This window comes from Pinus tabuliformis, chromosome 2_2, assembly GCF_031772625.1.
Source record: "Pinus tabuliformis cultivar Carrire ecotype Pingquan chromosome 2_2, CPIR1, whole genome shotgun sequence".
Lineage (NCBI taxonomy): Eukaryota > Viridiplantae > Streptophyta > Pinopsida > Pinales > Pinaceae > Pinus > Pinus tabuliformis.
Window position 1 is genome coordinate 1,035,777,548 of NC_142300.1, and position 16,895 is coordinate 1,035,794,442.

A 16,895-nucleotide genomic window follows, 5' to 3' on the forward strand; every position below is an offset into this window, starting at 1 on the left:
TGGGTGTAAGTGGGGTAATCACCGTCATCATTTGGTATCAGAGCAGAATTGTAATTGAAACAATTGGTGTTAAAACAGAACAAAGAAATTCTATGTGAAAGAATTGAGAACAAGTTATGTGTCAAAGATGTTTATGCAGGAAAGGAAGGATCAGATTCTAATCTGATAGAAAGTAGGTGCACAGAGAGGATGTGTAGCAGAACTTGTAGATGCAAGAAACAGAGGACAATCCATTCAACGTACAGGTGGAATGGTGAAACAAGATCATGCTGAGATCTTGAAGGTGAGAAGGTTGTAGCAATATAGAGCAAGGAGTTTTGAATTGGTTCCAGAGGAAAGAACCAGAGAGATGCTAAAAGACTGAGCTCAAAGGAGAGAAGCTTAGTGAGGCATATGTAGCAAGAAGGAGACTTGTTACTGTAGAAGTATTGTTGCAGATCACAGGGGCAATTCCATAGAGGATGTGGGTAGAATTGCTAAGGGATGAAGGAAGCTGGTAAGACTTTCTAAGTGAAAGAAGAGGTGGTCAGAACCAAGTATTTCATTGTGATTGAAATACAAGAGGACAATTGTGTTCTTGAGAAGTGTAGATGAGTTGAAGCCTAGAAGGAGCAGAGAGAAGTGCTCAAAGGAGGTTCTAGAGATAGAGAACCAAGGGCTTGCCAAAATACCAAGTACAGAGGAAAGCTTGGCGAGGTAAGTTGCAACAAGGAGTATTTTTTATTGCATAGGCTTTAATGCAGCTCATAGTGAGTGAGTGAGGAGCTCATGAAGATAGAGAAGAAGAAGATGGCTATTGATAGTCATAGTAGAGGTTCTGAGGAAGACCACAACAGAAGAAAGATGAAGAAAGAGGATCCCAAGGAAAATGGCAAGAGGATGAGTCAATAGGAAATTGACAAGGAGATTGTAGAGTTAAAGGAACAACTCAATGCATTAAGGAGAATACTTGAGGAAAGCTAGAGACTAGGTTGGGTCTTGAGGAAGAAGCTAGTGAAGTGGCATAAGTTGCAGAGAAGGCTACAACAGAGGCAAGTAAGGTGGTTGATGGAAGAATTCAAAGAAGCTGAGTTGGGAATGAAAATGGAAGTGTCCATCTGTGAAGCAGAACAGGGTGAAGTTCTAAGGGAAGATGAAGAATTGAAGACAGAAACTTCAAGTGAGGCCAAAGGGTCACATGGTTTTAAATCTGACAATTTCTGTAAGTTTGTAGGTGAAACATGTAAAGAAGGACAATTTGTTGATATTGTCATAAAGGAGGAAGAAGACAAGAAGACCCTAAATTCTGTTCTGGAAGAAAATGAGATAGATATGTCTCATATACATTTGGGGAAAGATAGCAAGCAACCAAGTGAAGGGCTTGAGGAGATTGAAGAGGAGACCATCGAAGAATTTTTGAGTCATAAAGAGAACTTGGAACAACAAGGAGATATGATGGCTGAAGCATCAAGTGAGACCACAAGGTCTTATGTTTTTAAAACTGATAGTTTGTGTATGATGGCAGGTATTGCAGGAGAAAAGCAACCTTTTGAAGATATCTTCAGAGTAGATGAAGATCTAGAAGTAGAAGGTGACAAAGAAAACTTCTTAGAAGAAGAAGAATTTGACTACATACAGAAGAAAAAGTCTATGGATGAGTCTATAGAAGCTATCATAGAGATGAGGAATCAGGATCTTATTCTGATGAAGAATGAAGGAATATTGTCTTAGAAAGGTAATCAAATGAGTTTGATTAATGTTATTGATGAAAAACAAATGCAAGAGAATATTAATGAAGATGATGAGACAAGGATAACTCTGGGAGAAGAGTTACAGAGGGACAGCAAGGCAAAATGTATTGAAGAAGAAGGACATCTACTAATAGATGTTAAGGAAGAAGAAGTCTATGCAAAAAACTTAGCAAAGGGAAAAAGGACATCTAATGATTTATCAATAACAAAGGAAGGTATGGAAAATTGTGTGAAATTTCCAAATTCTACTCCAATTGAAATTATTGAGTTATATAGAAAATTAGACTTTCAAAGAAGGGAAATGGAAAAATAGAGGATAGATGTTCAAGATAGATTGCTAAAAAAGGAAGACAAAAAAATTTTCATGAATGACAATCATAAGAAAAAGGAGATGGTAATGAAAGTTCAACAAATTGACACTACAAAAGAAGGAGTTCACTACAGTGGACAAGAGCAGGAAGACATCATTAGAGCATATGATGTGGAGGAGAGACTAGTTGACAGTCTCATGAGTTCTTTAGAGAATTCAAAATAGCATAGCATACTGATGTGCTGACAGAGGAGAAAGAAACAAAGCAGCAAATTGAATTGTTTCAAAGGAAGATAAGGCACAGAAGCCTTATGGTTTTTATTTTAACAAGTGCTTTGTGAGTGCAGGTTTTGTTGCAGATGCTGAGGAAAATTTGGCACAGATGAGTAGCCAAATAATGATGAAAGAAGAAGATTTTGTGGAAAAATTCAATCTATGGAATAAAGATGCTCAATTGCTGGAGAGAATGCTAGAAAGTCATGATTCAGTATAGATAGAAATAATCATGAAAGAGGGTAAGGATGAAAGGGACGAAGTAAGCATAGGAGACAAAGAAAAAGTTGGAACAAGAGCAAAAGTAGAAGAAAAAGTAAACCAACAACTACAAAGTAAAAGCAAAAAACAGCAGTTTGAAGAGTTAGTGGACAGCAGCAACAACCTGAAACAAAGAGAAAGAGGCAGAAGTAAGAGGCAGAGTATGGACCAGTCCAAAGATGTGCTGGAAAAGGAAATTGAAGAATTGTGGCAGCTGATGATGAAACAATCCATAGAGAGAAAGTTGGTGATAGCAGAAGGATGATCAATTAGAACTTGAACCTGATTGACAAGGAGAAGAAGATGGAGAAAAAGACAGTAGAAGTACAGCAGCAGCAAAAGAACAAATCATTTGGGCAGCTACAAACTAAAGTTTGGGACCCTAGAGGTTCATTCAATCAACTTATGAAGACACATGATCAGGAGATCATGAATATTTTCTACTTTGGGAGTCTGATGCAGGAGCATTCAACCCAAGGAAAATCATTGTATTTTAGTAGACATAGGGGGGTCATGTGTTTTAGGGAAATTGGTTTCCTAAGTGTTAAGTTAATGTAATATTTAGGCTTTTAAGTGAGTAGGATAGGAATTAATTAGATGTGTGAGGATGTTTGTAAATGCTCTCGAATAAAGGAGAACATGAGTGGTTAATAATGACAAAAGAGTTAGAAGTCAATTATAACTCTTAAAGGTAGTTTCATGATTCGAGGGACTAGAGAGAGTTCTTAGGGATTAAATGAAGTTAGAAGTGGACATAGAGGACATTTAGGAGTCAGTTCAGTAGATCTAGGATTTGAACTAGAATTAGTTCAACATAACCTTTTTGGTATAAATGTAAGCCTACGGGCAGAGTGAAGAAGAGGAGGCCATTGATACTGAAGATAAGGCCTATGAAAGATAGAGGGTCTCGATATGTAATCAATTGTTCATAATTATATATAGAGAGGTTTATTCCATAGTTGTGTAAGTGTGTGGAACGTATATTGAATGATTGAATTATATGTGAGTTCGTAGGTTCTGTAACAGGGGTTGCAAGTAGAATTCTGTAGAATACATAGAGGATGTTAGGTGAAATATATGTCGTAATAATAGCATTGTAGTACAATTTCCCAACTATTTACTTGTTAATCCGGGGTACGTAAGCTGACAAAACACGTGCATGATATATGTAGGACTGAAGTAGAACTAATCTAGTCTAATCTACATTGTTGAAATCAACTTAATCTATGAATGGAGATTTGCATGAACGAAAAGCATTACAACATGTGAAGAGTTAACAACAAATGACATATGTGAGCTCACATCCATAAATCAATATTACAATAATGAAATGACAAACATAACAATGAAAGAATCTAAGACTAAACAATCTTCTTACAACTTCCAACTTTCCTTCCCCCTTCTCAATGGAGAGGGAGCACTCTCCTTTATACATGAGAGTATTTGAAGATAAGATAAGAATGCATTAATTACATACCCACTATTCTCTCAACTACTCTTAACCACTTTCCCATTATTACAAAATATAGTTCCTTCAAATCCTCCACACATCTTTCACATATCTTAGATAAGATATGCCAACCAAATATTCCATGGTCTTCTCCTTAAGAATAGGCTTGAATAACTATCTCCTTGAAATGGTGGAGGAGATATTCGAGAAGTCTCTTTGAATTAATCATTCTCATATTCCTACACATTACAAAGCTCACCCATATTTGAGATATATATGAAAACATGTATATTTTCTAATATTAATCATAAATTCACTCTTAATACTAAAATGAATAAATTGGAAAATAATAATATGAAACCCAAATGAATTTATGAAAATGATATGATGAAGGGTTTAATAGGACAATGGAATGTAACGAATAGTGAAGGGAAAGGTGGATGAAAAAGTGACATTTTTGAGTCCTAACAAAGGAGAGAATGATTCAGAGGAATCATCACTGGTCTTTGAATCCAATTGGAAGAACAGAGTAAGCTCTGGAGAGGTAGGGAAGTGAGAATTCGTAGAGGAAGTTAAGCTCAGAGGAAGCGGAAAAGCGAAAAAACCAAAAACTTGAAGAAAGACTCAAAACCATAAGGAAAAACTCTGAAGGACGAAATAAAGTCAAAGGGAAGAAACAAGTGGAGAAGTGAAGAGGTGATGCATATGAACTGTGGGATCTCGAAGATCAACGACGTAGGCATCAAAGAATGAGGGCCATCGATCTCATAGATCAACAGTCATCATGTGATAGAAGAGCGTGGGAAGTAACTAGTGAAAAGGCTAGTTTATAAGCGAACTGGTATATCGGGTGGCGAAGAAACCATAAGTGGTATCAAGCATTGAGCACCCAATCCCATACATATCATGACACCTAGCAGAAAAGTGGAAAGGGGAAATCACTTTATCAGGTGATTAAATCCCATGCTCGTTGTCTATCCAAAATAAATAACAATTCTCAGATATGATGGAGGAAGATCTACGGTGGAAGGCCATCATTTCGTTTTGTTGATCGGGTGGAAGTCATACCCTCGGATCGAGTCTAGATTGATGGTCATAATTTGGTCGGGTATCAGTGAATGGAAAGTGACACGTGATAATGCAAAGAGGTGATGAGCGGATCCGACGACTATTATGAACGTGGGTTTATAATGTTTGAAGTCCAGCCTATGTGTTTCGGTCGGGTTATTCCTATGTTTTCCAATAAAGCTAAGTTCCAGTTCAAAAAATTAATATTATGTATATTTCTATTAAAAAGGGGGTGTAACAGGAATAATGTGTGGAAAAGGTTTTTGGGTTAAGGTTTATGCATAACCAAAGTTAAGGGTTTGTGGTTAGGTCCGATATTAACATTAATGAAGGTTATGAGGGATTTTAAAGTCCCGATAGGAAGAACTTAATGAAATGCTTTAAGAAAGTCTTATGTGAAAGCTTAAGGGTTAATTGAGGTCCAATAAGTGAATATTACCTAAGGGTTAGACTATGTTGGTTAGTCTATGAATTATTACCATTTATGGTTGAGGATTTGACTACTTGGTGAGTTAAATTCCCGGGACAAATGTGCTTATGCATTTTACATGCATACTATGGGTGTAAGCGGGGGTAATCCCCGACATCACCATTCAAGTCAATATCTCCCGAAAGAGGAAAGATATATGTTGGTCCATAAAAGCTACTACATACAAAATCATTCCTTGGTGGCCAACCTTATTAAATTCACTTCAAATTGCACAAACTACCTAGAAGGACCAACCCAATATTAAAAACAATAACAAGAATCAATGATGCATAACATGTGTCATGGTCCTAGAAAAGTGGAGAGAAAGACCACAAATTTCATGATAACATACGAAGAAATTAAAGAAAATTCAATTTCACCAGTAGTGTAATAACTGAATACATAAAACATTTTTCACAATATGAATGTACATATTTTACTGTTACTGATGCTAATAATCTATGAAATGTCAAATCATTTAACTAGATAAAAATAGGGAAGTTTGAAATGCCTAAAACATGACATAACCATAGAGTGCATCACGCTTAACTAAAAAGAAAATTGATTTGCACATAGTGGTTAAATTAATTCATACGAATTGTTCTCAATCTTTATTTAGGTTAAAAGCATTGCTACTTTTTGCTTCTCTGTATTAACACCACCACAACGAGAAAGCCACACCCACCATCTATGAAAAATGAGTTCAAATATTGAACCCTGACTCTTAGCTCAGTTGGTTCAACCCTTCCTGCTAAGGCATAATGCTAAGGGAGGCTGTGGGATCCATTCCCAGCAAGTTCAGCAGGTTTACCAGATGCTTTTGCGACTCGAAGTTAATATTGCTCTCCATCCTGAAAACCAGAGAATGGGAGAAATCTAATTGGCACTGGCAAGGCACCAGTTTCCTCATTCTGAAAGCTCGAGTGTGGGAAATTTAGGGGAATTTACCTTTCTAGAAAAAGAATAGTTCAAAAAATGCTCAATAACAAAGATTTGAGTGGGTGAACAAAAAAATGGAGATATAAAATCATTTTTGATGAGGGTGAAAGACCCAAAGAGATCAATTAAAACATAGAGATCAAATAGAGTCATATAAACACTTTCCCAACAATAAGAAAAATAAGTGATAACAACCCCAGTATATATTGATATACATTGTACTTAGATTTGACAACAGAGTTCACAACATATCTAGGCAGAATGTTCTTGTGATTCTCCCATCCAAATTGAGGCCACATCAAAAACACAAATCCAAGAAGAAATCCTGATATAAATCCTCCAATGTGGGCAAAGTTGTCTACATGTGGTAGTAACCCAAAAGCCAAGTTGATGACAATAATGAGTAGTGTTACCAATGCTGCAAACTACAAAACAAAAAAACAAACTTAGATACCAGAGTTATAGAACTCCACCAATATTAAAGATTCCAGAACCAAGTGCAAAACATTTTATTGGATTCTTGTTAAAAGAAATATAGTGAAATCTTGCACTAACCTTACTGGCATAAATTTTCCAGTTAGTAATAAGCTCTGAAAGCATCGCCCCCAATAAACCAAATAATGCACCAGATGTGCCAACATATACACCATTCTGGTTGAAAAGTACTGACAACACACCACCACCAAAAGCAGAGACTAGGTAGACTATTCCAATCCTCACTGCATTAGAAACAATTCAAACAAGAAATTTATTGACTATTAGATCATATTTTAGATTCCCAACATTCAATCATGTTAGCAACATGGGTAACCAATAGAATCATAAAATGTAAGTATTACATAGAAATTGGTTGTATGCCCTGACTCAAACAGAGACTACATTTCCAATCTAGTTACCACTTGTATCAATAATGAATAAAGGGAAATCTCTAATATTTGCATCCATATGCATAAATGTTGGATATCTACAACTAAACCAGACAGTGATTAGGGTATCACACAGAAATGTGAGTGAATCAATGAAGGCTATAAACCTTGGAAAACTAGTGTTAAATTTGGATTAAAAAAAAACATCACAAACCATAATCAGAGCTTCGTAGTTGTATTCATTGAAATGAAAATTTATCAGAATTTTCAAATGCCTATGTACTATCATAAAACAAGTGCATTATTTCAATAATGTAATGTTGATTGAACATTAATTTTCACATGAACTAAATTATACCAAGGCTAAAAGGTTAGGATTTTGACGATTTAAAGTTTTCTTGCATTCATCTATCTATCTTGCATTGCTCTTCTTGGTCCTACACTATATTCCTAGTTACGGTGAGGCACAATTACACAAAGTGCAGATGGCGTTAGCTTTCAGGTGTTCAATGAATTAGAAAGGAAATATGGGAAGATTGGAAACAAAATAAAAAGTGCAGGAAAGGGAAATACAGTAGGACCAAATGAAAAAGTTAAAATCTGAATCTCAGATGTAATAAACCTTAATGAGATTTCATAGGGGAAATCAATGAGAAATCAGATTTTACTTTCAGAGTTAGCAATACATTGATGGAATATTTTTAGAGTAACATTTTTCATCATTGTAAGTTGCCTTCACGTGCTTTAATTGCATTTTGCAAATGTGATCATTCATATAATGTTCTACACATATACAATATGTTTTGTACCTAGATGTGAATAGAAAGAACATGACAATTAGTTTCAACTTTCAACCAATCAAATAGACAAGTGGAGATTCATATAACATTTAGATTCTAGGTAAACATTACTAATATGCAGTTGTGTGAAAGCCTGTAACAATTTATAAAACCTCGCCAAAACCAAATTCCTTTTCCAAGCGAATCCCTATAAATATGAGACTCAACATATTGGAATGTAGATGAATGACCCCAGCATGCAAGTAGATACATGTGATAAGCCGCCATCCCTGGTGCTCCTTGATCACCTTACTCCACTCAAGAGGTTCCATCTTTTGTAAATTACAACAAAATGAATGACAAATGAGAATGGGAACAAGCTATATAAATAGATCATTACATCTTTAATGACATCTTGAACACAATCACCATTTTGCATTAGTAAATACAAATTACCCAGCACTACTAAAAAAGTGAGTATAAATTACTCAATAGTGTTAAAAACTATTGAATTCAAACCATACTTTCCAAGTCCATTACTTAGATCGATATAAATATCATATTGCACTTTATATATATTTCTCATCAATACTTAGCCCCTACCATGACCAACAAGGGTATTGTAAAAGATCTCAATTTCCTACCACTACATATATCTAAGGAATGAAAAAGATGAAAGACCAAGGTTAACATTTAGGTAATAACTAATATATCTATTACTCCTCTAATTTTCCACCAGAATACCAGCAATTCAAATATAAACCTAACACCCTGGAGTAATAATAAGGCCAAAATGATCACTTAGAGCAGCAAGTATTCACAAAATTAGTTTCCTCCTCCTTCCAGTTGGGTGGTAAAGGATATCTGAAATCTTAAATTGTGGCTAACGTAAGCTACATCTACAACATTTACTATTTAATCTTCCTTCATCACCTCTTTCTCAGATGCATGAGGCACCTGCTATGAGGTTTGGGGCCTTGTCTAAAATTCAAAACACACTTTCCATCATTGTACAAATATGACAAAGAATGTAATTTGAGTTATTTCAGATAATAGAGACAAATGATTGTCTATCCTTTTCCAACATTCTAAAGCTCTTGATCTAGATTCGTTTCCCTTCATACTTTGGTTTTGAAGGAATACTAATGATATGCATTATCCCATAGAATTTACTAATTTGGAACATACTTTCAATCATGACCCAAACTAAAATTAGGGTATCCTGACAAATATATGGAAGTACTCAGAGTGGTTTCCATGAGGTTTTTCTTGGAAAGAGAGAGTGCTAAGCATCTCCATTGAATTAAAAATAACTAGAGTTTCTTTGGCTATCTATACTTGTATAAAGTTATAAACAAAAACTGATCAAATTTCATAGATGATGACCATTGGGAGAAGGTGTATTTGTTAGATATTCTACCCTCAGTTGGTCATGAAGACATCCAACCACTGATTTTCACAACTGCGGATTACCCTACAAAGTGCATTTCCAAAGCCAGCAGATGGGCTATCCCTTAACAAGCACTCTTTGACAGACTTTTGGCAAGTGCTCAGCCGCGGTTATACCTTTGGATTCAAAATAATTAAAATAATCCCTTTATTCTGAAATTTCCACTACACAAGGTCTCTGGTACTCAATCCTTAGCTGAAAAAGTAAAACTCTCCATGCCTTCATCCAGTATCCTCGTAAGGAGACACATATGGGAGCCTCTACCATTCCTCCATACATGAAATCACCTTGTTCATGCATCCCCCATTGGAAAATTGACTTATATTCGTCTCATAAGTCAAGTGTGCATGACCTTTCAGTCAGGATTGCTGAAACGAAATATCTTCCTGTCAGGATTGCTGAAATATCTTCCTGTTAGAATTGCTGAAATAAAATATCTTATTAAAGAGTCAATGAAATTTTAGTGTCAATGAATTTCTCTCTACTCAGCGCTCTTTTCTTGCAGTTATTTACAATTCCTTACAAAAATGGTTGTTATATGATGTTCTCATAACAACTAGATCCCTAAGTTCATATTTATGATATAACTCATTCAGTGCTCCTGGTCCCAATATAATCGACCAAACGTTGCATGTTAATCCAAGAGGATCCTGCTTCACTTGTTACTTGCCTTATCATTTCTCTAATTTCTTTACTCTTCCTCCTCATCTCTTCCACTTCTTTGCTTCCCACCAGAAATTTGACAGCTCTTGAAATCTCTCCCCGCTTTATCACTCAATCGTCCCTACATGGCTCTAACCTTAATCCAATCTTCCATTGGTTAACCACAAACATTCTATTGGTGTATTGATCAATCCCATTTGGAAAAACCAACATGGGGACCCCCAAACTCAGGCTCTCCATTGTTGAATTCCAACCCCCATGGGTGAAGAATCCCCCCACAGAAGGATGAGATAAAACTAATAATTGAGGACACCACGGAACCACCAGGCCTTTATTTTTTGTTTTATCTAAAAAATCCTTTGGTAGAAGGCCGCCATCATCATCAGAATGTAACATACCTCGATGGACTACCCAAAGGAAATTCTGCCCACTTTCCAATAAACCCATCGCTATCTCTTCCACTTGAATTTTGGACATGCGAGCTTCGCTTCCGAAGGAAACATAGAGAACAAATGATCTTGCTTTCGAATCTAGCCAAAGTGAACAATCCATTTCCTCCCATAGACTTAATGACATGGGATTCAATGAAATCTCCTTATGCTTTCTCTCAGCTTCAAGATAAATCGATGGTATAAACTGACCAAGAGAGTAAATGGGAGTTGTTGTTTCTTGAACTACATTGCTTGTGTCTCTTTTGAGTTCGTAGACTGTATTTCCAATAACCCATTCGGTATCACTCAGAACTTGCAATCCATGCAGACATGATGGCAAGTGAAATCTTGATGCTTTGAAAGTGGTAGGAATGGGCTTTCTTCTCCATTTTCAAAATATAGGAACATGATTTCCCAAGCCTGCTCAGTGAAATAGCCTCGTTTTCCAAATTATTTTCTTCTGTAACATAAAGGGAAAGCTTGAAATAGGCTATAGCTTCCCAGATTATGTCCATATTACCACACATTGCCTTCTCCAGCAGCTCTTCTCCTTGAATGCGCACCTGAATTGCTTCACAACGTTTGATAATTGAAAACCTCTGTTTTCAAATACGTTACTTGTTTCACCACTTCCTTACCCATGGAAGCAACATCCACAAGTGTTTCATCTCGATCAAGAGTTCTAGGGTTATATGAGTATATTCACTGCTGCAGGTTCAGCTGTTGACATCCCCAAATATCAACACTAACAGAATGAGAAACCCCTCTACATTGTCTATTTGAATCTCTTTCTGAGTATAGCCATTCCATGCCTTTGGCACCACTCCTCACTCGAAACGACACCCGCACTTGAATAATGCACATCTACTTTTTTTTACTGCACTTCTTGCTGGAAGAGAATACCCCCAATATTACATGTGCTCTCTCTTATGAAACAAAGACCTTATCCATAAAACAGAACAAAGAACAACCGCATATTTATATTTAATTCAGGCATATATGTTTTCGGAAAAGAATTGATAAAGAAAATGGGAAAATGTGCAGAGAAAACCAATGTAAAAGTTGTGAATACTTACATGATTACTAGCTTTGGTTGATGTGATGAAGTGAGTGAGGTCTTGGAGAGGCTCCCTCCAATGGGGTAATCACAATACAGAACCGAATAGGAAGAATAAGAGGAGAATGGGGAATTTTCTCCTTATTCCTCTTATATTTTTCTTCCTCTTTCAGAGAAGAAGAATTAGTGTGTGCAAGCTCAGGACGAGGATTGTTCCTGAAACTTATTCATCCATTAAACCCCTTTGATGCCTGTACGCCTTAGCAAATGAAGAATTCTTGAAACGACTTAGGTAACTGAATAAATAACAGTTTGGCTGAGATCGAATGGTTGATCACATTTTAATCGTCTAACAAGCCATTTGACGGTAGAGATCAGATCCACGTATCAGCAGAGGAGAGTTATTTTCAGAGGGGAATGCCTTACAGCGTAATAAAAAATAGATGAAAATATTATAATTTCTTAATTAAAATTTTATAAATACTTTAATAAAATTTAATACCTTAATAAAATTTTATTAAATAAATTTTCAATAGAAATTTTTAATCTATATAAATTTTCCTTGATAAAAAAATAGCATTATCTGCTACAAAGATGAAAACTTACAAAACTCTCCAAAACATTTCTAAAACAATAGTTTTTATTCTCCAGTGACTTTGATTTCCTTCTCATTTTCATCTCGAAGAATTGTGTATCTCCGAGAGCTAACTAGTTATAATTTAAAATGAATTTTTTTTATCTTAAACTATTGTTCCTTCTCCTAAATGGAAAGGGGGACACCTTGACCTACACCCAAAGTATATATACACAACAATATCATCCACATGGGCTCCATGGGATTGTTACCAAAATAAGTAATATACACAACAATATCGTCCACATGGGCTCCATGGGATTGTTACCGAAATAAGCAATAAGTAAGGTTTTTTTTTTATTGTATTCTTGAAATTGGTGAATAAATAGGATTTTAAACTATTCAAGATTGATTATCTCATTGGACCAAAGACAAGTTATTCAATTTGTCTATATTCATGAACAATTCTTTAAACCTCTTCACCTCATCGAAAATAAACCTCCACCAACAATAACAACAATAATGGTGAAGATTTTTCACGAAGCATCATTACCCCCACCAATATAATTTATATTCTTGTTTTACATTTGCAAATCTCATTCAAAAAACTTCATCTAACTCTACCTTATAATAAGTCACATTCATTTGAGCAATAATGTTCAAGCAACTACTAAGAAGGAAAAGGTAGTATAAGATGTTAGATGAGGGTAATTCCTTGAAAGATATCACTATATGTTTGCAAAATATTTAAGATTTTGTTATTTTAATTGTCATATAAGTTTTTTTTCTATGTTAAACATATTGATCTATTTATAAAGCTATTTGTTTTACTCATTTTTACACTATAAGGAGTTTCTTTTGGGAAGAACTCCCCCAAGTGTCACTCTACATTCCTATGCACTGTAAGATCTAATGTTAGACGATTGAAAGTTCTTCCATTGTTATATCTCATTGCTTTAACTGTCAACTAAATCTTGATTTGTGCAACTGTTCAACTGGTTGATCTTTATTATAATCCATGAAAATATTGTAGGTACTTCTTTGGTAAGGAATTCATCCCTTCAAACTATTAAAGTTCTTCAACGAGCCTTTCGATTGTCAGCAAAGGAAGCAAGACTAGTGAGACTGACAACAAAGGAAATGCAATAAATTTTTATTGTAAATTACCACAAGGAAAGAAAGAGCATTGTTCATGTATTTGTTCTTCCAGTATATATTTGTATATATCTCTCTCTTGTCTTTTCCTATGAATATGAATGCATTTGCAGTGAAACTGGTGGCAGGTGCTCTGGGAGGAAAAAATTCAAAGTTGAAGAAGAAAGTCTGCTTCACCGCGAATGTGGTGGCACCTAGATGCAATAATAAAGAATAGAGGAAAAGGAGAAAATGTATAGTTTCTAGGACAATGCCTTCTTCTGAAGAAAATAGGACATCGGAGAAGTAAATGATCACATCTAGGACAAAGCATTTACAAATCCAAACATTGGCTAACCATGAAAAAATTCGAGCTAACATAGCCATGTTATATAATAGTATGCTCTAGTAGCGAAATGAGAGCAAAGAGAAGCCTAATTAGCTATCAAGTTTAGGGTTTTCAGTATCTTTTTTGTACTGAAATTTAAAGAATAACATATATTGTTTAGAGTGATCATAGTAATTTGGAACGAAATCCCTCTCAAGGGACATTCCATTTCAATATAATAGAGTTAATTGGGATCTTGATTCAAGTAATTGTGAGATCGGGTGCTTCCTTCCAATTGTTAATTGTAATTCTTTTATAGAAAAAACCTCTAGAGGAAAAAGTATACTTATCCTCTACCAATTTCCTTGTGAAGTGTGTGTGCCAAATATTGTGGAGATATTTGCGGGGAGCCAAATGAATAATAATTGTAGTTATCTTACTAGATAATAGAAACGATATGTGTCTATTTCCTTCTTTTCCTATTGCTTCTATTATTTTATTTTTTTTATTTTTTTCTGTTAATGACTAGGGTATTACGAAGGCGCCAGTTCATGATGTCAATGATCTCAAGAGTTTTTTTATGTTCTTTTGTCAACTTTGCATATTACTAACAAAATATTGGATCTCTTTACTTTGACAAGAAGTGTCACAAACTTTTTCGTGCATGAACCTCTTAATCAAGATGTGGGAGGTGAGTCGTTATCTAATTAAACGACATTTGGGAACCCTTCTTGTCAAATTCTCTTCAATTTATAGCACATTTAACTCCTGGGAAACTCATTTTAACCATTTTCCTTCTCTATCTTCATATTGAGAGGGAGATAACATAAATTCACTTGTCTCTCTTAAGTTATGCCTACTTTCTCAAAATCTTCCAAGCTAGGATTGGGGGTTTGGTCGATTTCCACTACCTATTTTCACTCCTGTTTTCCTTTTTCTTGATAATGGGCAGACTTGTAACATGAACAAGTGTGGAAATGGAGGGACATAGTGGCCTAGCCTCTTGAATACTCATGTAAGATACACAGAGAATACGATTTATGCAACTTCTACCGTGTTGATGGAAACAGTATGAGGGTGAGCATGGCGACGCTAGTTCCATACACATTAACTACAATATGAAGGACACATTCAGTTGCAAATTTCGTATGCAATCATCCATACTTTCATGCGTTGATTGTTGAAAGTGGGTTGATAGTATACATTATTTTCCTAGTGGTCATATCAATCTTCTAGAAATTAAATTTCAAACACTTCTTGATTTGACCTTTTATTCTCACTCTCTTTCTCGATAATTATAATTATATAGACTAGATTTATGAGAACATTTTGAAAATGAAAATTAAACAAAAGCAATTTCATTGTATTAATTAGTTTTCTTTTATGAAATGTTTTGGGATTCATCTTTATATTTATATTGTTGATATTGGGGTATGAGAAAATTTAATGGTTAATTTCACTTCTACAAGATTAATAGACTCCGTAGTGTTTCTAGGGTTTAGTATTTGTTAGTTATCCAACATTATGAAATTAAATAATATAATTGAGTAAAAATCCATGAGATGCTCTTTTTGTTGACATTTTTATCCAAATTTATTGTGCAATCACTCTAATATGATGCATAACAAAGGTTTTATGTCAATTTTTAACTAGCCAATGAAGAATCAATTCCATTTAACTAATATGTAACTTTGTAGAGACTAGATTTACAGAAACATTTTAAAAATGAAAATTAAATAGAAGCAATTTCACTATATTAATTAGTTTTCTTCTACAAAATATTTTGGGATCGATATTTATCTTTATGTTATTAATTGCAAGGTATGATAAAAGTTAGTGGTTCACTTTTTTCCATACTAGTTGGATGTTCAAATATGTCATCAATATAAACTCATATCATATTTTGTAATCATGTAAAAAAGGAATTCACATAAAATCAATGAACATTATACCAATTGTGATTCTTTATCAAATAATTTTGTAATGACATATTTAGTATTGTGTAAAAAATTATTCGTAAACACATTTTGAAAGGAAAACTTGGATTCAAAGAAACAGTATGAATCAATTAGTTTCCAATTTTTTAATTTTATTTTTGTGAGCCTCCCTCAAATTTGAAATAAAGGTTTGGAAGGTAGGGAATTTTAATGACTCTAGCAAAAATTATTAATGAACTACATGCATATAGAAATGTGTTGGGGCTATTCTAAAGACTATCTCATTAAAATTGAATGTTATGAAACCAGCTCACAAAAAGATAGAAAAGATAGATCAACGCCTTAGAAATAAGCTCTTCGAGGGGGCAACCTCCTTTACATTACACAAATTAATAATTCTTAGATGATACAAATGTCAAGACCTCCTTTCTATATATAGGAGTCTAAGGGATCATAATATAATCAGAGCCGACATAACAATAAAAATGTAAGGGCACAATAATAACAATAGTGGGCTTCTATGGGGCACACTAATAACAATATGGGGACTACATGGGTACAACAATATAATAAGGGGGTTGTACTAATAACAATAAGGGGTTACACTAGTAGTATAGGGGCCTAACATGCCCCTCCCCTTCAAAAAGTGTTGTCCTCAATGCTTGAGTACTTCTTGATGCTTCTGTATAAAATTCTTTTCCTCCCATGTGGAATCTTCAGTGGGTAAGTTCTTCCACTTGATGAGATACTCTGAAATTGAACGATTTCGTAGTTGTCGGGTTCTTATTTCTGTGACTACTCCAGGTTCCAATATGATTTTTTATTCCTCTTCAAGTTCTGGCAATATTATTTGAATTGGGATATGCTGCAACTTTTGAATGAGTGGCCACACTTCTTTGTCCTTCTTCCATTCATCCCTTGCTTCATTTATTCAATCTGTTTGGATAATAGAAATAACACAAAACAATGCTTTCACATCCTCAACCTTTCTTGAGAGTGCATCTGCAACAAAAATTTTCTTCCCTTTTCTATAGATGATGTCAAAGTCATAACCCAACATATTTGTGACCCACTTTTTCTATTCTTCTAAAGATAATATTTGTTCTAAAAAGTATTCAAGACTATCATGATCCATTTTTACCTTGAACTATCTTCCCATTGGATAAGGTCGCTATT

At 34.8% G+C, this 16,895-nt stretch overlaps 1 protein-coding gene across 1 annotated transcript; it reads right to left on the reverse strand.

Annotated features, from left to right (window-relative positions):
- Nucleotides 1-5,779: 5,779 nt before the first annotated feature.
- Nucleotides 5,780-8,477, reverse strand: LOC149196901 (RHOMBOID-like protein 2). Its single transcript, XM_089408489.1, has 4 exons — nucleotides 8,324-8,477; nucleotides 7,056-7,219; nucleotides 6,666-6,925; nucleotides 5,780-5,828 (listed from the first exon to the last, which is right to left on the reverse strand). The coding sequence occupies exons 1-4, from the start codon at nucleotides 8,475-8,477 to the stop codon at nucleotides 5,780-5,782; spliced, it is 627 nt and encodes a 208-aa protein (XP_089264615.1).
- Nucleotides 8,478-16,895: the final 8,418 nt, after the last annotated feature.